Here is a 24,708-nt window from a genome sequence, read left to right as displayed (position 1 = left end):
GTCTAGGCTGTTACCCCTAACCGCGTTGCCATTGCTGAGGGGACGAGTCTCTGAAGACCTGGGTGCATTTCCTAATTCTTTACCAAGTGCTGTTCTCTTCTAGGTCCTTGACGAAGACTCATCGTTGGGTGGGGCTCTAGTTCAGTCCCTTCGTACCACTATTTAACAAGCGACATTTTCAAGCTATGTAAAAATACATTTTAAGATTTATTCCTCTGTAATGGAGAAGTATGAGAAAATTAGGAAAATTGGAGAAGGATCCTATGGAGATGTTTTCAAATGCAGAAACAGGGACACGGGTCAGATTGTGGCCATCAAGAGGTTTCTGGAATCAGAAGATGACCCTGTCATAAAGAAAATCGCCCGTCGGGAAATCCGCATGCTCAAGGTAAGTAATTCACCTTTTCTTTAAAGTGAATTTTCAGGGATTTAAAAAAAGTAAAGTGAGCGGTGTTATGTTAAATGAACACCTTAGGACACAGTTGCATCTCCTTCCTTCGTGGACTTTTGACTTCAGTGACGCAAATGGGATGTCTGTGTGCAAGTCACTGTGTAATGATCCAGGAAGCAGAAACATAAATGCACGGTAAGGTGGTATTCACTTTTAGAGACGCTGTGGGATATTTTATTTTTCTTCCCAATAGGTTCTCTCCCGTATCACCTGTAGAGCTAGATTTTCAAGAGCCATCACACTTTGATAGTGCAGGAACTTAGAACAACGCAGTTTTGCTAGCATTGTTGATTTTTAAACTTCTATGCTTTTTTTCTATTGACATTCTCAGTCCATTAAGAAACTTAATCATTCACCTGCTAGGAAGCTGACAGGTTTTCACTACACCTCACATGTATCTACTGAGCGTCATAATGTCCTGTCTCTAAAAGAAGGTTTCTTCTTAAAGAAGTGAAATGATCACGTTTTAAAATGTTTTTTAGTTAACCCTAGGTACCGTGATATGGGGGCGGGGGGAGTTGCTTATCACAAGCTGAAAGTGTTTTTTCCCTCAAATGGAAAGACTCCTTTTCTGAACTTCCATGAAGATGAAATCCAAATCGCAATGTAGGATGAGACATGCAATGAATACAACAGGGGCTAACTTTGCTTCAGTTACAGCCTCTGTGTTCTGACCTATATAACACAGTATGTGACAAGGGAAGGGCAACTTAGTGAGAGAGAAATGAAACTTCCAGGGGATTTACTCTTATCCTTGCTTCTCCATTTTCTCCAGGCCTCCCTAAAAATCTTTTCCCCTTGACTAAGTGTGTGGGGTCACTTCTAGATAAGGAACCTGAATGGGAAGTAGCTTTGGATACATTAAAATGGGCAGATATTGGGAAAACATCTCTATTTGGGCTTGGAGTGTTCTCTATTAGCAGGATGTTATCTATTGTGAGAAGACACTTCCACAGCCTCCCAGTGGAGTGCTGGGGAGGGTGAGACTAGCAGTGTCTGACCTCCCCACTGCCCTAGCCCTCTTCTGTACACAGGGAGAGGTTATCACCGTTTCTCTTGGGCTGGTAGGCAGTTTCACTTTCTCAGGCTTTCCCTGGGGTGAAGGTGGTAATTGCATTTCATAGTGTTCATTTCTATTTATTTCTAGCAGGGATACTCTTTTTCTGATTTTGAAGGTCACCTGTGACTGCCCCTCTAAAACCTCTCACCAAACTTTGTCAATATTATGTTTGCAGGTATAGCTCCCTGAATTGAGTTTCTCCGGGATGGGGACCTTGCCTCTGTATCTCTATAGCCCCAAAGCACACTAGTTAGCACTAGGTTTCCAAAAAATGTTATTGTTGGATTGAAAAAAAAAAAAAGTTAACAAAATAAGCTCTTTGGAAAGGTGGGTGTGGCCAATAAATTCTGAAGTCAGATGTGTTCTCTTAATTGAATATTGATGTATTTTCAAGGTTAGGGTTGTGTGTACAGGAGCCTGATTTCAAAGCACACAGCACCTTACTCTCCAAATCAAGTGCACAGATGTCGACACCCCAGATCTATATGAGATGGTGGGACTTGATTATTGGTAGAATCTGTCCTGTCAAGCCCCAACTTTCAGAATTTTATGATATTTCTAACACATAATAAGTGCTTAGTAAATATTAGTTGGATTAGTGAATTGAGGATCTATGAAATGAAGTCATATTTTCTCCATTTATTTATTTGGTTAATACTTACAGAGCCCCAGTTGTGCCTAAAACAATATTTACACAAAGTTGTACCTTGTCTTTCAGAAGCTCAACTCTTGGAAGAGAGGTAAGCCGAATTTCCCCTCAGCTCTCAGTCCTGATATACTGGCTTCCTAATCGGCAGGGCCAGTGTCATTTACCCGTGTGCCCATGCTTGGCAAGGACTCTCTAAGTGCTTGCTGAATGATGAAAATAAAGGGTTTGGAAGCATGTTTGAGCCGGACATTGAAATGTTTAGGGAGGCATGGAATGAGACTATTCAGGGCAGACAGTCTATCCTGGGAAAAGGTGCGTAAAGTAGAAAGCGCAGTATATTGAGGGAACACATGTAATAACCCCAAAGTCTTGGCCAAGATGCCTAGTGGATGCTAACAGGCCAGGCAGAGAAGGAGGAAGGAAGCCAGAATCCTGTATCCAGGGGGTATGGGGGGAATGAAGAGTTTCCTAGAATACAGGTCTAGGGATGGTTAGCACATAGCTGTACCACGGTTCTGGGTGGCCTATGGGGTTTGGAGCCTGACTCCAGGGGTCATGTTGTAGTCCCTGAGAACAGGAAACCAGTGAGGTCTAGGCAAGGTTTCTATGAGCTGGAATTCAGTGCCCATGGGGAGGAGGAATTCTAAACTGTGAGAGAAGCACAGTTAGGCGGGTCCAGGAAAAGGATGTAGCTCAGTGGCTTAGTGAGTTTCTAGGGTTTTCCTCGGCACACCACTCACGGAACTGGGGCTTTATGAGAACAAACTCGGGAACTAGGAGGGCTGAGGCTGAAGGTGCCTCAATGATCTTAGCCAAGGCAGGTCAGAACTGGGAGAGGCTGACCCCCAGACCACCCCCATTACAGCAAGGAAGGAAAGAAAGGTAGGTTGAGGCCAGATGTGAGAGGGCTTAAATGCCAAGCTACGGAGCTGGACTTTCTTCTGTAAAGAAGGGAAGCTAGCTAAGATTTTTTTTTTTAATTAGAAATGTATAATTTGCAGACTTTTGGATTTCATGGACAAATATAATTTCAAAAAAATGTTTTTCTTTTTACAAATTGGGATAAAGTTGTCAACATTTTTTAAAACCAACTAACTACCAACTACTATCACTTCCTAAAAGAAAGGACATTTTAATGTTAAAATAAAAAACTGGGAAAGACACAGTTTTAGGAAAAAATCACAGTCCTTCCAGAGGGAGACGTTGACAACTATAACTGACATCTAGTTTTATCTACATATATTTATTTGGTGTGTGTGAGTGCATGGGTGTAATTGTGTGTGTATCATTGTCTTTATTTTTCTCATTTCACTACCCATTAATGAAAATAGTGACATCATTTGTTTTGTGCATCCTAAATCTCATGACAGTAAACACTATGTCTGGGGACAAAAAGATTCCCCAGACGATCAAGTGATGTCCTATTATAGGATCTATATCTGATACAATGAAATATGAGTACTATAATGTCAGTTCCCTACAAGAGAATAATCCCGTGGGTTTTATATTATAGTAGAATTTGGCCTGTATCTAACCTCAGAGAATTCCTTGTATGTTTTTTGAACTGTTTACTTAACAATTTAAAGCAATGCCTAATAGTTGCCATCAAACTCTTTTAAAAACTATAGTTGTTTCCTCTTAAGCAGATATGATCTGGGAGTGAATTGTCCAGAAATCAACTGGGCAATTTTCAAGGTGGCACATCTACAGTGCTTCATGTTCTTGGTGTGAAAGCATATAAGAAGATGTAGCTGTCCATTGGTAAATGCTTTTGAGGAAGATGATAATTATTATCAAAAAAACTATTTTGCTAAGATTTTTAGAAAAGATTTTTTATGAAACACTTTTCAAAATACCATTATTTCATGCCATTTGAAAACAAAAGTGACCCTTTTTTATGAGACAAATTCAGAATTTGTGCTAATAAACTGTTTCCTAAACTGATAGAATTCACTGTTCACCAACAGGTCCCACTACAGTCAATCTTTAGTGTTTTAATTTTGAATCATAAATTTCAAATTACATAATTAGGCTTTTTAAAAAAAAACAATTGCTCCAGTTAAAATTAGTCAACACATACTCTAAGAACAAATTAAATACCATTCTAGTGACTAATAAAATTTTATAGCAAAACCTTAGCTCAGAGCAACTATCTTACCCTTTTGTAAACCAATTTCCATTGGGAAAAAAAGAAAAGAATTCAATATTTTCAGTCAGCGTTTTTGATGAAACACCTGTGCATAAGATAGTTGACATGTGTTCATTTGGCAGGTGTTTACAGAACTGCATGTACCAGGCACTGTTACTGGCTCCTGCCCTCATGAACTTGCATCTTACTAAAGAGATAACTGACAGTAAAAAATATAATTATATGTCAAGTGCTGAAAAAGAAAGCAGGATGAGGTGATAAAGGAGATGGGGGGGGCTTGCTTTTTTATATAGGGTGGTTCTGATGAGTGGCATTTGAAAAAAGACCAGAAAGAAACATGGGATTACTGAGGCAGCTATCTAAGGCAAGAGCATTCCAGACAGCGGGCACAGTGAGTACAAAGGCCCCATGGCAGAATCAAGTTATCTGGTCCTGGCATGTTCTGCTGTGTTCCAGGAGGAGCAAAGAGGTCAGTGTGTTTGGAGCAGAGTCAGTGAGGGTGAGGATCACAGAAGAGGGAATTAGACAGCTAAGTGGGGCAGGCATGAGGGCCTCGTGGGCCATGGTAGGGTCTGTGTATTTTACTCTGAATAAGATAGGAGCCATCAGAGGATTTTGAGCAGATGGGAATCTTGGTGTGACTTACGTTCTAGAAGGATTCCCCTAGCTGCTGGTTGTTCTAGCTTCATAGTTAGGAGACTGTTGGAATAATCCAGGTGTGAGGTGATAGGCTTTGGCTTAGAGTGGTAGCAGTGGAGATGGTGAGAGGTAGTCAAATTCTCTATTTATTCTGCGAGGAGAGCACAGAGGAGTCTCATGATCGGATGAGGAATCAAGAATGACTTCAAGGTTTTTGACCTGAATAACATGAAGACTGAAGAGATCATTCACTGTGATAGAGAACCCGGGTGCAGATTTAGGGGAAAGAAAATCAAGAGTTCTGTTTTGGATGGGTTAAGTTTGAGATGTGAATCCAAGGAGACTTGTAATCCAAGGAGACACAAGTCTGACATTCAAGGAAAGTCCAGGGTGGAGATACAAAGTTTGGAGACATAAGCATATCAATGTATTTGAAGCCATGAGCCATGACACTGGGTGAGATCACCATGGGGGGAAGGACAGATACTGAGGACAGAACCCTGGTGCACCCCAGCATTTGGGGGTCAGAAAGATGAGGAGGAACTAGCAAGGGAGGCAAGAAGGGGCAACTGCAAGGTAGGAAAATCTTGAGAACAATGTTCTTAAAAGTTGTGAAGAAATGGTTCAAGAATGAGGGCATAGTCAGTGGTGTCAAAGGTCTCCATTAGTACAGATTTAGGATTAGCCATTGGCTTTGAAAATATGAGGGTCAGTTGAGATCTTGACAAGAGATGCTTAGGTGGAGTGGTAAGAATGAAGGATTCATCAGCGAGGGTTCAAGAGAGATGAGAGGAGCAAAGTGGAGACAGTGAGACAGACAACAGTTTTGAGGAGCTTTGTTATAAAAGTAAGCCAGGGGTAGGCATGGTGGTGCATGCTTATAATCCCAGCACTTTGGGAGGCTGAGGTAGGAGGATTGCTTGGAGCCAGGAGTTCAAGACCATCCTGGGCAATAGTGAGACCCCTAGCTCTACAAAAAAGAAAAAGAAAACTTCACCAGGCATGGTGGCACACATCTATAGTCCCAGATACTCGGGAGCCTGAGGCAGGAGGATCACTTGAACCCAGGAGTTTGAGATTGCAGTGAGCTATGATGATGCCACTGTACTCTAGCCTGGGTGGCATAGTGAGACCCTGTCTAAAAAATAATAATAAAAAAAAAGTAAGGCAAGAAATGGGGCAATAGGTGCTCAGATTAATGTGGTATGAAGAGAGGGTTTTTTTGTTTTTTGTGGTAGTTGTTGTATTTAATATGGAAGAAATAAGTATATTTGTATGCTAATGGTGTTAATCCAGCAGAGAGAAAACTTGATGTTATAGGAGAGAGAGAATGGCTGGAGCCATAACCTTGAGTTATGGACCTGAGCCATAACCAAGTATATATATAATAGTGTAATAAAAAACCAATTCATGGACCATCTGGGAGATATGTGACCTCTTATTTTATTTGAAATGTTGCTAGGTTCTTTACATACACTATCTTTAATCTTTATGTAACAGGACCCATAGCTGGCTCCAAGCTGTGGGTGTAGAACTTCTTCCACCAGGATATATGACATCTTCTGATTTGTATATGACACGTGAACCCTACAGGAAAGAATTCAACCCTTTTCATAACTCAGGTTTAAACATATTAAAGATATATTGGATGAGAGGTAGGGTGGTCATAACAGAAGCCAGATAACAGAGAAGGTCAAGGTCTCTGGAAGAAAATCACCTTCAATCAAGAAGTCAGGCATGACAGGCTGGAGTATCACAGGCCATGTGGTGGGAAGTGGATAGATTTCTGCATAAAGCAAATGGATGTACTTGAACTCAACCCAGCATCCTGGGAAATGTCTATGTATCCAGTAAGGAAAGGGCCGTGTAGTTCAAAACAAATACAAGCCAACCAACCCAGAGTAATTATATTACTAAGGTCTCAAGCCTCTATGCTGCTGAACCTTCTCACTGTGCAGTAGCACTGTTGGAAGAGAAAGGAAAGAATTTCAGCCACCAGTGACAGAAAGAGTAGATGCTACCAGAGGACAATGCCACTCTGGGATGCCTGGGCAGACCTTCCACCTGTGGAAGATGGTACGGGTGCATTAGAATAGATCAGCCCAGCTCCAGTCAAGGGCTAAAAGCAACAGCTAGGACATTGTCTGTGACAACTCTTCTTCTAGAAGACAAGAAAAACAAGAGAGACTAGGAGAAGGAATCATATACTACCATTTGGCAGGTAGGGTCTGTTGACCCAGTAGATTTGGGCAGACTGTCAAGTATCGTTACCTAGGATGCACAGAGTACACTAATAACAACTTAGAACGTGGATGTTGTTACTCTGTTTTCCGAATGGATTCAGGATGGTTAATGATTTGCCAAGGCCTCCTGGTCAGTAAGCTGGAATGCAGACACAGTTCTCTCGTCCCCAAGTCCAGGCCCTGCTGCTTGCCCACATCAGAACCATCACGGTACACCAAACACCATACTCTGAAGTCTCCCAATGACTGGTCCTCAATTTATTCCGCCCTTTCTTCAGTAGGGCCTTAGCTGTGAGACTTGTGGCTTCCGTGAAAGTCTAAATGCAGATTCTCGCTGGAATAGCAGTTCTTTCCGACTCTCATTCCATAACCATATAGATTATTTAAGAAGGCAAAAAGTTACAGTTTGCCACCAACACAGATGAGAATAAGCATGGGAGGATACTGTGGTACTGCTCAGCCAAAAGAAGAAGAAGAAGAAGAAGAAGAAGAGGAGGAAGAGGAAGAGGAAGAAGAAAAAGAGAATAAGCATGGGAGGAAATGTCCATTTGAAACTTTATTATTACAATATAGTGCAGACATTCTTAATGAAAACAATATCACTCCTAAGAGGATGGAAATTGGTTCTTGCACTGGAGGGCAAAAAGGTCTAACTTTTTTATTGTACAAAGCACAGATATATATATATATAGATACACACAGAGAACATATGCAGATATACAGTATACTTGTGGTATTAAAATTTCATCATTAAGTCATTAGGAAAAAATGTGCAAAAAGACTCTTCAGGGGAATGAAATGCAAAAAGGTACAAGCGGTGTGGGCAAGTGAGACTGTAGAGTGTGTGCTGTGTGCCAGAAATATGCTCTCCTTTGACTTTAGTTGGTCACGAAGAGTAATAACCTGTAAAATATCCAGAGCACCCCTCTTCCCTGCTGCCTGCATGGGTTCGGGAGCCACAGGTGGGAATTCCAGTTTCTGATCCTGTCGGGTGACCTTGGGCAAGCTCTAGTGCCTCCTGGAAGCTGGCCCACCTTATCTCCATGATTTATGTCCCTGTTTGGCACTGCTTCACTGACTTTTTGCTGAGGAGAACAGAGCTCTTGGGCTAAACATCTAACAGCGGTGGAGCAGCCTCAGAGGTGCAAGGGCAGGAGAGTGGAGGGTGAGAAGGGGCAGCAGCTCAGGAGAGAGGAAAGCACAGTGGGAAGGAGGCGAGGGCGGGATTTAAACACAGCGCCAGGACCAAAGAGGCGCTGGAGGCAGGCAAAGTGCTTCACACAGCCTCCCCTAAGGGGCTCAGGGCCTTTGAACAGCAGACCAGAAATCCTGCTGGGCCATTTGCTATCCTGGTGATGGGCACATGCAGTAGGAAATAGGACTGTCAGGTCCCCTGTTATCCAAAGCTTTCATTAAGTGCTTAACTGAATGTGCTCTGTGCCAGGCCCACATTCCACTAAATGCTAACACAGCACCATGTAAACACTCCCTAGCATTAGAATCTAATTAGAGCTTTCTTAATTTTTAAAGCCTTCTGTTCCCTGTATATTCGTTGAAGGAATGTTTCCCAACTCAGTAAAAACCTCAGTGGGACATCCTGTGACATCTTTCAGAATTTAGTCCTGCCATTGCTAGTAAGGGCCATTTCTGGGTCCCTTCTCTTCAAATTGTTTAATTGGCTTATTGAGGTGCACTAGTAACATATGTCTATAAATTGTTTTTGTCATGTTCAGCATTCTCTGTTACGGATTATAAGAGATTAGAAACTGAACTCGTGTGTCTGTGGGGATCACACTGTTGACATACACGAATGAAGTGGGCTGAGGCAGAACGAGATGGAGAGGTGGAGGCAGGAGCCTCAGTCTCATCGCACGTGGAGGCCACTTCTCAGATCCATGGACAGCAAGCCCAGAGGTTAGGTTTTCAGGGTCTTTTTTTAAAAAGCCAGAAATCAGAATTCTGTGTAAAATCTCCTGGTGTTTTTCCAACAACTTTTTTTTTTTTTTTTTTTTTTGAGACAGAGTCTTGCTTTGTTGCCTGGGCTAGAGTGAGTGCCGTGGCATCAGCCTAGCTCACAGCAACCTCAAACTCCTGGGCTCAAGCAATCCTCCTGCCTCAGCCTCCAGAGTAGCTGGGACTACAGACATGTGCCACCATGCCCAGCTAATTTTTTCTATATATATTTTTAGTTGGCCAGATCATTTCTTTCTATTTTTAGTAGAGACGGGGTCTCGCTCTTGCTCAGGCTAGTCTCGTACGCCTGACCTCGAGCGATCCACCCACCTCGGCCTCCCAGAGTGCTAGGATTACAGGCATGAGCCACCACGCCCAGCCTCCTACAACTTTTTATTTTGAAAAAAATTCAAATTATATAGACGTGGAAAGAATAGTACAATGAATACCTGCATACTCCTAACTTGATCCATTCATCAGCTGTTAGAATTTTTCTGTACTTCTTTTGTATCTCTGTCTCTCACTTACACACATACACACACTTTTTGGCTGAGCCATCTCCCTAAATATTTAGCATGAATCTCCTAGAACAAAGGCATTCTTCTATGTAACCATATAATCACATTATGATTTCCACACTCAAGAAATTTATCAACTCAATATTATTATCTAATATATGGTCTATGCTCAGATTTCTCATATGGTCCCAATCATGTGATAAAATAATAATATAAGAATATATAGTTATCATAGAAACTATGTATTACATATAACCATATATATAAAACCAATGATATAATACATATAGTCACTTCTTTAAATCCAAGACCTAAACAATGACTATACATTGCATTTAGTTGCCATGACTCTTTAGTCTCCTTTAATCTGAAAGTTTTCTACCTTCTTTATTCTTGTTTTGGTCTTTCATGATATTGGCATTTTTGAAACATCCAGGCCAATTGTTTTGCAGAATGTGCCTCCATTTAGACTGTCTGGCTGTTTCCAAATGATTTGATACAGGTTAGATGTTTTCAGTAAGAACACTACATGAATAAGACTGTGTCCATCATATTAGTTTCCATCAGGAAGTACTTGATGTTATTTTATCCTGTAATTGGGGCTGTCAGTTGTTTTTTTGTTTGTTTGTTTGTTTGTTTGTTGTTTTTTTGAGACAGAGTCCCCCGCCCAGGCTAGAGTGCTGTGATGTCAGCCTAGCTCACAGCAACCTCAAACTCCTGGGCTCAAGTGATCCTTCTGCCTCAGCCTCCCGAGTAGCTGGGACTACAGGCATGTGCCACCATGCCTGGCTAATTTTTTTTTTCTATATATATTTTTAACTGTCCAGATCATTTCTTTCTATTTTTAGTAGAGATGGGGTCTCGCTCTTGCTCAGGCTGATCTTGAACTCCTGACCTCGAGTGATCCTCCCACCTTGGCCTCCCAGAGTGCTAGGATTATAGGCGTGAGCCACCGCGCCCGGCCGTGGCTGTCAGTTTTAATCTTTTGGTTGAGATGAGTCTGCCAAATTTCACAGTTGTACAAAACATTTTGCCCTTTATAATTCATAAGTTATTTGTGGGGTGACATTTTGAAACTGTGTTACTAACTTGTTCCCCAACAACTTTCACTGGATAGTTTTGTTGTCGTTTTTAGAAACAGGGTCTTGTTATGTTGCTCAGGCTGGTGGCCTTAAACTCCTGGTCTCAACTGATCCTCCCACTTCAGCCTCCCGAGTAGCTGAAACTACAGGTGTGCACCTTACCCACTGGTTTTAATGTCCATGGACGATACTTGCACCATCATTTTTCTGTAAAAAAGATTTTTCCTTTATCCCCCAACCGCCTACACACGCTTTTTAGTATCACTGTGGGTTCATGGTTTTTTTTAAAAAGTCAACATGTTACACACCATCACTGTCATTATTCTTTTTGATTCTGAAGTTGTCATGCATATGGCCATTTGGGCTCCTTTGATACAGCTCTTGTGTCCTAACAGATGTCCATCATCCTGAGAGCAGTTACTTAATGTGTGGCACAATAAAATGTCCCAGGCTCATCCTGCACCAGCCCTGGAATTGGCCATTTCTCTAGGGACCTTTTAGTGAGAATGAAATCTCTTGACTTTACAATGTCGACAAGTAATTTTAAAAACCTTTAAACACTCTCCAGGCCAAATAAAACACATCTGCAGATAATGTTTGGCCTACCGGCTGCCAGTTTTGGGCCTTTGGATCAGACAGCTTTCATTATATGCAGATGTTCTCATTACTGACATAAAGATAGATGTTGGGAGTTTATGTAAACTGGTCGTCAATAGCATGGAAGACAAAACAAAGCATTCCCTTGCCTGCAGTGATAGAAACCAAACAAAGTCTCCCTATTTGTTCAACAAGTGGAGACCTGTTTAATTTTATTTTTTACAAGACAATATACTAACTGCAAATAGTAACAAGCTGTTTTGTTTGTTTATGAGAAGATTTTTTGGCTTAGCTCATGATGTGTTTATCTAGAAAGATTGTATTCCTACTGTGTAGTGAACTCCTAAGTGATAAAGCTGCCACACAAATACTTTCAGAATAAAAGAAGCAGAAATCAACAAGCTGGCTGGTTACCTTCTTAAAGACACCCAGCTTGTAAGGAGAGGATGCACATACTAACATCTGCCAGTGTCCTAATGCTCCTGCACACAGCCTGCTACACACCTTAGACTCTAGAAAATAAAATATCACAGAGCAGGAAGAGGCAGAATAAGGGATTTTATAATTCACATTGATAAAAATATAATTATGCCATTGGTTTTTTTGCCACTTAATTTATTTTTATTTCCAACCAGTAAAATTTCTGGGTAACAGCCTATATTACATGTAGTTATTATAAAACATTCAAACCACACTAAAAGGTAGTAATTTTTTTTTTTTTTTTTTTTTTTTTTGACAGAGTCTGGCTCTGTTGCCTGGGCTAGAGTGCCGTGGCATCAGCCTAGCTCACAGCAACCTCAAACTCCTGGGCTCAAGCGATCCTCCTGCCTCAGCCTCCTGAGTAGCTGGGACTACAGGCATGTGCCACCATGCCCGGCTAATTTTTTTTTTCTATATATATTTTTGGCTGTCCAGATAATTTCTTTCTATTTTTAGTAGAGATGGAGGGGTCTCGCTCTTGCTCAGGCTGGTCTCGAACTCCTGAGCTCAAACGATCCACCCACCTCGGCCTCCCAGAGTGCTAGGATTACAGGTGTGAGCCACCTCACCCGGCCCAAAGGTAGTAATTTTTATATGGAATGAATGGAAAATTTTTTATGGGCCAGGCTTATGTCTTGCACTTTAAATTTTCAAATGTCTCATTTCACTCTTTTATTTGGCAGGATTGATGGTTTAGGCCACAAATTTCCTTTCAACAGTCATATTTGCTTGCTAATTATTAACTTTCTTTATGGCTTATTAACTTTAAAAGCCCTCTAGTAAAAATACTGTTGGGTAAAATTGCCTGGTTGAAAATCTTTGAACTCCATCTACCTTTCTGTTTTAATAATGAAAGGTAAGAGTTTCTAAACCAATTGATGCTATCAACTACCCATAAAAACCAAACAAATAATTTGCTTTGTCAGTATCAGTATGTTAGTGCATTAATTTTTGGCTGTGTCAGTGTTATTTTTCATTTTGGTCACAATTGTACTATTCCTTCTTTCATAGTACTTTTTGCATACTTTTATTAGTCAATAAAACAGATCAGGCATCTACTGTCTGCATCGCCAGCCTGTACTGGCTCTTGAGAGGAATCCAGATGAAATCTTAGCCCAGGTCTCTGGCCAGAGGACCAGCCTGGCATATTCTGTTCTCTCCAGGTGGTCTCCAGCAAATGTAAAACAAACTTCAGGACCCCAACCTCTCCACCCAGTGATTCCAGCTTTCTCAATTCTCCTCCACTCTGTATTGTCACACCTTTTCCTTCTCTAGCCATCCCCAAAACAAGACCTTAGCCAAGCGACTGCCTTGAGGTTCTCGGCATTTGGAGGAAACATGGTATCAAGGCAGCTTCCTTTCACCAAAGGAGTGTTACAGAAAGTTTCCTCCACAATACCTAGAGGGCTATAGGGACATTTTCCTCTAGGCTGAAGATAGTGTGAGTAATCAAAATAGCTTTTTTGCATAATTAAAATAGCTTTTTTATCCCCAAAGATGAACTATTAGCTCTCTGAACTAACTTCAAAATATTTAGTGAAGGGAATTATGCAAATCATTTTAAACCATGTATATGATAAAGTAATATATGCTTATGTAAAAAAAAACAATCAACCAAAAATCTTGAAGGCACAGAATAATGCAAAGTGAAAAGAAAGTCTACCTTGCCACTTCACTCTTCATTCTCATTTCCGCCAAACAACCACAGCTGCTCATGTATCATTCCAGAAGAGCTCTGTGCTTGTACAAGGACATATATTACCTTTAGAAACAAATATAAATATATCATACTGCATATAGTGTTCAGTAATGACCTTTTTACACTTAACAATTTATCTTGGGTATCTTTCTAAGTCAACACGTAGAGATATGCCTTATTCTTCCTAACAGCTGCATATTTCATAATTTGAGTGTACTATAAAGTCCTATGGTTTATTTAACTAATTATCTACTAATGGACATTCAGGTGGCTAACCATGTACACATAAAGCTTTGTGCATTTGAGAGAATGTTGGCGCTAGGAAGCATGATGAAGAACTAATCCTACTTCCACTCCTGGTTCCAAGGCCCATGGATTCTAGCCACTGAAAACACAGCACTGTGCGATGGCTGCTGGTTCAAGGCATATACCCGCAAAGGGCTGCAATAAATACAAATTTCATCCTCCTATTAGACTGGCTGGTTGTAGGTGGTGAGGTATATAGTATAATAGAACCAATGGATTCCATGGCCATATGCTAATTATCATGCTTCCTTTGCTGTAAGATGGGCCCCTTGGTCTGATGTTGTCTGGACTCCCATGCCAGTAGAGCAGGCATCTCTAAGCCCTTGGATTGTGGTGCACACAGGAAAGGCAAAACTCATCTCTAGAATTAGTATCTATGACAATAAGAACAATTTGCTTATTGTCATCCACATAGTGGCTGCTCTCCTTAAAGGACAGCACACATCAGGAGCTCAGCATCAGGTTCTGCTGCTGGCACATTGGGTGATCAGCCTTGCAGAGAGGGAACCAGTGCTGTTGGGCCACGTATAACCATCATCCCTGCAGCCTGGCCACTCTGTTCATGGGTCAATTACACAAGCACTGGGGTGGCCAAGGACAGAGCAGCTGTACATCCACCAGAAAAGACATCCTCTCTCCCTGGGTGCTCAGGGCTTCCTCTGCAGTAGATGCTCTCTGGTGGGCATTAATATGAGACCCAAAGATCCTCAAGCTCTGTGCCCACTGCCACAAACATAATTTATGCCTCTTTCCCAGAAGATCTTTTAATCTTCTTCCTTCCAAATTCTTAACCAACTAGATAGGTTATTTGCCACTGCGCATAGACCCATCCATATCTCAGGTCTTTTCTTTCTCCATACAAAGTGAACTATCAAGTGCACTGCTTGAAGCTCTGCTCAATGGGAGGATTCCTTTCACCATTACCCCTCAATTCTTCTGCAGAGTAGGAATATATTAATAGTACAGTGGCAGTCCATTTTCAACTAGTGCCAGTGTAACAAGTGGGTCTATCCATGTGCCAGGCTTGAGGTTTTGTTCCTCCATTACCTGGGAACTCCCATTGAGCCATACATGTAAGACGAAGGAGAGGCAACAGTGCAACAATATAGGTGACCTATATTGTTGACCCATATGGGCCATCTCTTTTTGTAGCTTGCTTGTTCCCTCCAGACCTCCTTGAGCCTGATCCCGAATGTAGTTTTCATAGTACAGTGGAAGTGGATCTCTATCGTCCAGCTCACAATGGGCAGCTCCAGGTTACCTCATCATTTGATGTCCCATGGTTAGGTGCTCACTCCTCTGAGGCCCAGTGACATGCCAAGAGCTGGACACCTCTAGCATGATTGGATATGCCGAGTCATATGGCCTGAGTAGTAGGGCAGCTTTGACCTGCTGCGAAGTTCTCTCTTGCTCTGAGTCCTACTCAGTGTCGGCAGCCTTTCAAATCACTTGGTAAATTAAACAGAGCAGTATTCCCAAAAGCTGTACATGCTGCCTCCAAAATCCAGAGACCCACCAAGATAAATGCCACTTTTTTAGTGGTAGGGGATATAAGGTGCAACAATTTGTCCTTTACTTAAAGAGAATGTCTCAGCATGCCCCAGGCCATTGGACTCCTAGAGCATCACCCACACACCCGTTCCTCAGAGGGTTTACTCCCTTTCTGGTACACACCTGTCTTAATTGGACATCCAGAGTACTTGTCATTGCTGCTCACCAGGAGGTCCAATTAGCATGATGTCATCAATACAGTGGAGCAGCATGATATTCTGTGGAATGTCAAAAGATCCAAGGCCCCTGTGGGCTACATTATGACAGACAGCAAGAGAGTTAACCTAGGCTTTAGGCAAGACAGTGAATGTGAACTTCTGTCCATCCCACAAAAGGTGAACTGCTTTTGATCCTACTTACTGATTGAGGTTGGAAAGAACATGTTCACCAGATCAATACTTGTACATCAAGTGCCAGGGACTGTGTATATCTGTTCCAGGAAAGATACTACATCTGGCCCAGCAGCTGCAATTGGAACTATTGAGTTTACGGTAGTCTACCAGGTGAATGGAGCAGGGATGTGATGGGGACCACTACCTCTGTATCTTTTAAGTCTTTTATTGTGGTACTAATCTCTGCAATTTCCGCTGGGGTGTGGTTTTGCTTCTGATTTACTATTTTGAGCATGATTGTTGGGGGGGCTTCTGCCACATTGGCTCTCACACCATAGGTCTTGGAACCAATGTGAGTATTTGCCAACTGCTCAGTGTATTTATCCCAATTTTGCGTTTGGGAGTGGAAGAAATAATCTCAAGGGCGGATCCATGGACTGGTTAAGCCCACTGTGAGGCAGGACTCTAACCTGGGGCCGGGATAGCATTTTGGGTCCCCAAATATCAGTGCCAGCTCAGACCTTGTAGCCACAATCCTTGAGAGTTCTGAATATTTCTCATCCTCCAGTTACTCTGGTAAATGATCACAGATCCCTTTGGGAAACGTTTGAGGAAGACTTGTGGTGGCATCGCAGGATCCTTCCTCAAGGTGACTCAGTTGACACTTCGATCTATGAACTGACTTGGATCTAGCAACTGGGTGAGGAACTACAATTTTCCCTTCTAGCAGTGGACAGCAACCTTCTGCTTGCTCTCTCTCAATTTCTTCTGGTAATACACATCAAGTAACACACTAGCCAGCTGCCCTTCCCTCTCACCTATAGGAACTCCATGGTGAAATCTTATTTGTGCATTAGCACAGATTTCTGTGAAATAAGGTATCTAGCCTTGCTTCCCATTATGGTAATTTTGTGCACCTTGCCATTGTCAGCACCTGGTTTCTGGCACTCTGGATCTTACCACTTTCATTGGAACCAGAGTGCATAGTTCCATGGTACCATCCCCAGCCTACTGAGGACAAGCCTGTGTGCCCAGCCTACCGAGGACAGCCATCAGTGAGCTCAAAGATGCCAAGGACCTCCTTACTGCTTTAGTGGACAGAGTGTCCTCTGGGCCTCCCAAAGGAGCATATTCAGGTGATGGGTTCTGCAGTTCCACATAATATATCCATTCTAACATTCACATCTCCTCGAGTGCCCGGACCCCTTCCTCTGTACTCTGCCAAGGCAGTTCCAGCATGTCTGCCTTATCTACTAACAGTCCAGCCTTCAAAGAGCTATGCCAGCAACACATTTAAGACTGTGTCCAGGTGTCTTTGTCAGGACTTAAGTCCCAGGTCATGGGACAGTGCTCCCATATCAATAAATTTTCCCTTATCCAGCCTTATAGTTCACTAATGCCACGGTCCAGCACACTCAGGATTCTTGCTGGTGCATAGGAGCTCGGTCTTGTAATTCTTTGAAAATAGTTATTTCCTCCCAGAGCAAGAACCTTATTGCCCTACTCAGGCACTGCTACAACCTCATCCTAGTTAGAGGCCTGTGGGCCTGGGAGAGATATGGGGATGGAAACTAAGGAGGACAAGCAGCATCTTCCTAAGGAGGCACCTGAATCAAGTGAGAGATTTTTAGGGTCTCTGTATTAGAGGAAGCAGTTCACCCATGGCAACAGGACAGAGCTGCTTCTCCTAGCCCAGAGGGTTCAGGGAAATTTGAGAGCTTAAGATTCTCAGGCTCTTCCTGCCAGATGTCCCTGTCCTGGGTCTCAGGATTCCTCTCTTTTCTCACCATTGCCCTGATTTTGACACAGAAGCCTGCTGAAGCTGTATGTTGTCTTTGTGGCTCTGCTACTCTTCAAGTTAAGTCCTGAGACTGGCTTTCAGCACAGTCTCTCCTGTGTCTGCAGGAGAAAAATGTTTTTTGTTTGTTTGTTTGTTTTTAATTTTTTTTTATTTCAGCTTATTATGGGAGTACAAAAGTTCAGGTTATATATATTGCCCATGTCCCGCCCATCACCCCGAGTCAGAGCTTCAAGCGTGTCCATTCCCCAGACAGTGCGCATTGCACTCATCATGTAGTTATACCCCCATCCCCTCCCCCCACTCCCCGAGGGGAGAAAAATGTTTTTAAATGTTGCCAGAGAGGGCTTCTGACTCCCACAGTTGACCTGGGCTCACTTGGACCTGTCATTTTCTCTTTCCTCTTTTCAATGATTTAAAGGTGCTAACAAGAGTCAGCTTATTCAATAATCTCCATAGTTACCATTGCCCCATACAACTCATGTGCCACTACATTGCATAAGCCAAACTGCACCCCATTCAAAACCACCCTCATCAGTGTAGGGTTTGTTTTTGTTTTAGTACTTTCTTACTTTCTGGCACTACAAGTTCCTCCAGTCTCACCTTGTATATTTCTTGCCCTAGTCCTAGAGTCAGCTATTTCTCCAAGAATCATTGGCCCATCTTTTTGGTGTGTGTAGTTTTAATTTAGTAAATATTGCTAGTAACTTTCCCAAATGGTTATAGCAGTTTGTACTGTAAACAGCCACATGTGAGAAGACCCATTTTCCTATGGCCCTGTCAGCTCTGGATGCTACCAGTCTTTTCAATGTTTGCCTACCTGTTAGGGAAAAGGGGCCATCACATTATTGCTCTAATTTGACTTTCTTTTACTACCACTGAGATCGAGTATCTTTGCATGTGACTCTCAGTCATTTGTATTTCTTCTCTTGTGTAATGCCTATTTATATCTTTTGCCCATTTTCCCACTGAGTTGTCTTTTTTTTAAACAGTACACAAATAAGGCTTCTTTGTAATAAAAGAATATAATCCGTTTTTGTCATAACTTTAACAAATATTTACCTACCAATTAGTTGTCTTTTGACATTGTTTGTAGTGTTTTTATCAAACCAACAATATCTTATTTTTTTATTGTGATAAAATATACATAACATAAAATTTCCCACTTTAACCATTTTTAAGTGTATTGTTCGGTAGCATTAAGTACATCCACATTGTTGTGCAAACATCACTACCAACTATCTCCAGAACTTTTTGCATCTCTCCAACACTATTTTATTTTTGTGTAGCCGAACTTACCTATCTTGTCTTTTTTCTTCTGAATCTCCTGAGTTGTTTTTCAAGATGTTCTGTCTCATCCTAATGTCATACAAATGTTGTTCTAAATTTTTTCAAATATTTAAATTGTTCTGTATTTTATATTGAAAATTTTAATATATATATTTATATAGTTCCCAGAAAAATCCCTTTTGGATTCTAATTGAAACTGCATTACATCTACATATTATTATTAGAAGAATTGACCTTTTATTATATGAATTCTTTAGTGGTTTCATTTTATCAGGATCATACCTGTACTTCTAAAGCCCTTAAATGGGGTACAGGTGAACTTTAGAGCTTGCCTTCTGAGTCAAAAGCAAAATTGGATACTGCTGACATTAACTCCTATATTGAGTTGCATGATTTAGTTGAGAGCATTAATCCTGGTGAGAAGGAAGAATGTGGAGAAATATGAAGAAGCTTGATTCTTTATTTTCTTCTTTGTCTGAACAATCTTTAAATCTTGCTCAGTCTCAAGCCTTTGAGAGTGTTATAATATGGTTGTCTGAGAATCCTTGAGAAGTACCCAGGATTAATTATTCTAAAGTGGGGAGAGGCAGAGAGTATCACTGGTCTCCATTCTAGGTGAATGCTAAGATTAAGGATTCTTGCAAAAGTGTCTGTGTAACTAAGACCTTGAGTCAACTTCAAAAATTTTAAAGGCTTATAAAAAACATTTTACTGGCACAACTCCAACTTTCTAAACTTTAATTTCTGTCCTCTTGCTATTTACCACAGTTGTGGGAGAAGACGAATGTTTTTAAAAGGAAAACAGGAAATAACCACTGAGGAAATGGCCTGTTCTTTTTCTCTAAATCACAGACATAGAGTAAATATCTCCCTACTCCCCCCACAAAGAACATAGACCAGAGAATCCTTGATACTTGAGGGATATGAGAGACCACAAATGTAATGGTCTATATACTGGTCAGTCTAGAAACCTGTAACCACTGAGGACCTCTGAAGAGTAGAAGTCACCAACTCAGTACCTTCAGGGGCCAGGCAGGTGTCAGGGAAATGATTCACTTCCACGAATAAATACACTTTTTCTTATTTGTCTTGAAATATGCAGTTGCCTACAAGAGATTCACCTCACATCTAAGGACACACATAGACTGAAAGTGAAGGCATGGAAAAGGATATTCCACACAAATGGAAACCAAAGAGAGAAGAGATAGCTATACTTATATTGGACAAAATAGACTTTAAGTCAAAAACTGTAAAGACATAAAGAAGAATAATAAATAATGATAAAGAAGTCAATTCATCAAGAGAATATAACAATTGTAAACAAATTTGTACCCAACATTAGAGCACCTAAATTTATAAAACCAATATTAAAGGATTTGAAGGGAGAGATAGATTGCAGTACAACAAAAGTAGGGGACAGTTTTTAAGAGGCCAGCATTACCTTGATACCAAAGCCAGACAAGTACATTACAAGAAAAGAAAATTATAGGCCAATGTCCTTGATGAACACAGATGCAGAAATTCTCAACAAAATACTAGCAAACTGAATTCAATAATGCATTAAAAGAGTCATACACCATGACCCCATGGGATTTATCCCTGGGATGCAAGGATGGTTCAATATATGCAAATCAATAAATGTGATATATCCCATTAACAGAATGAATCACAAAAGTAATATGATCATCTCATTAGATGCAGAAAAAGCATGTGACAAAATTCAACATTCTTTCATGATAAAAACCCTCACCAAATTAGGTATAGAAGGAATGTTAACTCAGCACAATAAGACCTAATGTTAGGCTCACAGCTAACATTATACTCAATGGTGAAAAACTGAAAGCCTTTTCTCTAAGATCTGGAACAAGGGTGCCCACTCCCATCACTTCTATTCAACATAGTATTGGAAGTTCTCACCAGAGTAATTAGGCAAAAATAAATAAATAAATAGATAGATAGATAAAAATAAAAAATAAAAGTCATTCAAATAAGAAAGGAAGAAGTGAAATTGTCCCTTTTTGCTGATGACATGATCTTATATATAGAAAACCCTAAGTAGTCACCAAAAAATTGTTAGGACTAATAAACAAATACAGTAAAATAGCAAGATAAAAAATCAACCCCCCAAAATCAGTAGTGTTTCTACAGTTGGCCCTTGAATAACACAAGTTTGGACTGTGTAGGCCCACTTATATGCAGATTTTCTCCCACCTCTGCCACCTCTGAGATAGCAAGACCAACCTCTCCCCTTCCTCCTCCTCCTTAGCCTACTCAGTGTAAAGATGATGAGAATGAAGACCTTTATGATGATCCACTTCCACTTAATGTATAGTAAATATATTTTTTCTTATGATTTTCTTTATAACATTTTCTTTTCCCTAGCTTACTGTATTATAAGAATACAGTACATAATACATCTAACATACATAATGTGTGTTAAGCAATTGTTTATGTTATAGTTGAGGCTTCCATTCAACAGGAGGCTATTAGTAGTTAAGTTTTGGAGGAGTCAAAAGACATGCACAGATTTTTAACTGCATGGAGGGTTGGCACCCCAATCCCTGTGCTATTCAAGTGTCAACTGTATACACTAACTATGAATTATCAAAAAAAAAAAAATCAAGAGAATAATCCCATTTATAGTAGCTACAAAAAAGCACTTGGGAATAAATTTAACCAAGAAGGTGAAAGACCTGTACACTAAAAATTATAAAATGTTGATGAAAGAAATTAAAGAAGATACAAATGAAGCATATTCTGTATTCATGTATTCAAAATGTCTGTACTACCCAAAGTGATCTACAGATTCAATGCAATCCTTATCACAAATCCAATGCCATTTTTCATATAAATAGAAAAAAGAATACTAAAATTCATATAGAATCACAAAACTCCAAATAGCTGAGGCATCATCACACTACCTGATTTCAAACTACTCTACAAAGTTATAGTAATTAAAACAACATGTAACTGGCAAAAAAAAAAAAAAAAGATACATCAACCAATAGAACAGAATGGAGAGCCTAGAAATTAACCCACACATGTACAGTCAATTCATCTTCAACAAAGGTGCCACGAACACAAAATTGTTCTCTTCAATAGTGTTGGGAAAACTGGATATTCATATACAGATGAATAAAATTGGACCCTTATCTCACACAATATACAAATTCAACTCAAAATGGATTAAAGACTTAAACATAAGACCAGAAACTGTAGAATTTCTAGAAGAAAACATAAGGGTAAAAACTACATGACATGGTTGAGCTTATTTTGGATTTGACCCCAAAAGTGCAGGCAACAAAAGCAAAAATAGACAGATGCGATTACATGAAACTAATCATGTAATTGCACAGCAAGGAAAACAATTAACAGTTTGAAGAGACAATCTACAGATTGGCAGAAGATATATGCAAGCCATAAACCCAATAAGGAGTTAATATCCAAAATATATAAGGAACTCAAACCCCTCAAAAGCAACAAAACAAAAAGCCCAATTAAAAAATGGGCATGGGACTTAAATAGACATTTCTCAAAAGAAGTCATACAAATGGTCAATGGATATGTGAAAAAATGTTCAACATTGCTAACTATTAGGGAAATGCAAATAAAACCACAGTGAGATATTATCTCACACCTGTCAGAATGGCTATTACCAAACAGATGTAAGGTAACAAATGTTGATGAGTATGTGAAGAAAAGAGAACCCTTGTACATTGTTGGTAGGAATGTAAATTATGGAAAATGGTATGGAAGTTCTTCAAAAAACTAAAAATAGAATTACCATATGATGCAGCAATGCCACTTCTGGGTATTTACCCAAAGATTTGAAATCAGTTTGTCGAAAAGATGTCTGCACTTCCATGTGCATTTTAGCACTGTTCATGATGGCCAAGATTCAGAATCAACCTAAGTGTCTGTCAATGGATAAATAGGTAAAGAAAATGTGGACTGTATACACAATAGAATAACTATTCAGCCTTATAAAGGAGAAAATTCTATCATTTTCAATAACATAGATGGAATTGGAGAACACTATGCTAAGTGAAATAAGCCAGGCACAGAAAGACAAATACTGCATGTTTTCACTTATATGTGGAAACTAAAACAATCAAAATCAAAGAAGCAGAGAGCGGCATGGTGGTTGCAGAAGCTGGGAGGTGGGGAAAGTGGGGTGATGATGGTCAAAGGGTGCAAAATCTCAGCTAGACAGGAGGAATAAGTTTTATTTCTGAGATCTATTGTACAGCATAGTGAATATAGTTAACAGTGATATATTTCAAAATTGCTAAAATTTCAAATGTTCTCACCACAAAAAAAGGTAAGTATTTTAGGTGATGGATATGTTAAGTAGCTTGATTTAATTATTCTACACATATTCATAAATTATAACATCACTTTGTATCCCATAAATATATATAATTATAAACTGTTAATTTATAATAAGATTTTAAAATAACAACAAAAAATGAAATATGTGGTTGTATAGTTGTCTCTATTGCTTAGAGAAACAACTTTTCCCACTTTTTTCTTTTTCTTCTTTTTTTTTTTTTTCCTCCAGGCTAGAGTGCCATGGGGTCAGCCTAGCTCACAGCAACCTCAAAGTCCTGGACCAAGCAATTCTCCTGCCTCAGCCTTCTGAGTAGCCAGGACTACAGGCACATGCCACCACACCCAGATAATTTTTCTATTTTTTTATAGAGACGGAATCTTGCTATGGTGCTCAGGCTGCTCTTCAACTCTGGCCTCAAGCGATTCTCCTGCGTCCGCTTCCGAAAGTGCTAGGATTACAGGCATGAGCCACCATGTCCAGCCCATTTTCCCACTTTTGATAAAATATGAGCACATTAAATATTTCACTTTTACCTCTAATATAAGAAAATCAATAATACAAGAGTGATGAAAAGGGCAATTGTTATTTGGTTTCAGTACCAGGCAGTAATGGGAAGTGGTGGGGACGGTGGTGAACTAAAGCACATAGGCCTTGTCTAAAGTGAAGAGCTGCTCTCAGCCCTAGCTCATTAATGCCACAGAGACTAGAGTTGCTAGATTGCCAGAATGCTCAAGAGAGTCCTGGTAACCAGGATTTGAAAGTAACATTTCCTGATCATTAAGAGTTGTCAGGCCAAGCGCAGTGGCTCATGCCTGTAATCCTAGCACTCTGGGAGGCTGAGGTGGGAGGATGGCTTGCACCCAGAAGTCTGAGACCAGCCTGAGCGACAGTGAGACCCTGTCTCTACTAAAAATAGAAAAAATTAGCTGGGCGTGGTGGCATGTGCTTGTAGTCCCAGCTACTGGGGAGGCTGAGGCAGGAGGATTGCTTGAGCTCAGGAGTTTGAGGTTGCTGTGAGCTGGCTGATACTATGGCACTGTAGCCTGGGCAACAGAGTGAGACTCTGTCTCAAAAAAAAAAATTGGCAACAAGTTGGGCTAAACAGGCCAAGCAATTGACCTTAGAGGATGTAGAGCCTGGGCTTCTCACAACAGATTGATGCCCAATGAAGACATAGAGCCAATGACATATAGAGGAAGCTGCACAAATAGGATATGTGGCATTCTCAGCTCTGTAAGAGAAACCAAGTACAGCTCAGGTTAAAGTCAACCAAATAATAATAATAATAATAAAAGTGGAGTCCTTTTTTAATATCAGAGAAAATACTTAGCAGTATAATGTGAAACATCCGTATTCAGACCACGGAGAGAACATAAAAGGGAGATCAAAGTAAAATAGAAGCAGCAAAGGTGGAAACTTTGTGCATGAGAAACTAAATCTGAGTCTGCCCGGGCCCATGCTTCTAGATAGAGTATGACTGAAGGACAGTGTAATGGCCTGGTGAGGACCACTGAGACCTTTAAAACTGGGCCAGTGCAAAACAACATGCTGAGAAATAAAGTCAGGCCTGAGGCTTTG

At 40.5% G+C, this 24,708-nt stretch overlaps 1 protein-coding gene across 4 annotated transcripts in view; it reads left to right on the top strand.

Moving 5' to 3' along the window:
- Positions 1-220: 220 nt before the first annotated feature.
- Positions 221-24,708, top strand: part of CDKL1 (cyclin dependent kinase like 1) — a 57,172-nt gene continuing 32,684 nt past the window's right edge. For all 4 annotated transcript variants that reach the window (XM_069464753.1, XM_069464758.1, XM_069464745.1 and 1 more), the window contains exon 1: positions 221-388. In XM_069464753.1, coding sequence (XP_069320854.1) covers positions 221-388 — 168 coding nt within the window. The remainder of the gene's footprint in view (positions 389-24,708) is intronic.

The sequence above is a fragment of the Eulemur rufifrons genome, chromosome 2 (genome assembly GCF_041146395.1).
Source record: "Eulemur rufifrons isolate Redbay chromosome 2, OSU_ERuf_1, whole genome shotgun sequence".
NCBI classification, from domain to species: Eukaryota; Metazoa; Chordata; class Mammalia; order Primates; family Lemuridae; genus Eulemur; species Eulemur rufifrons.
The sequence above is the reverse complement of the archived record's forward strand: the minus strand, read 5'-3'. Positions and strand labels throughout refer to the sequence as shown.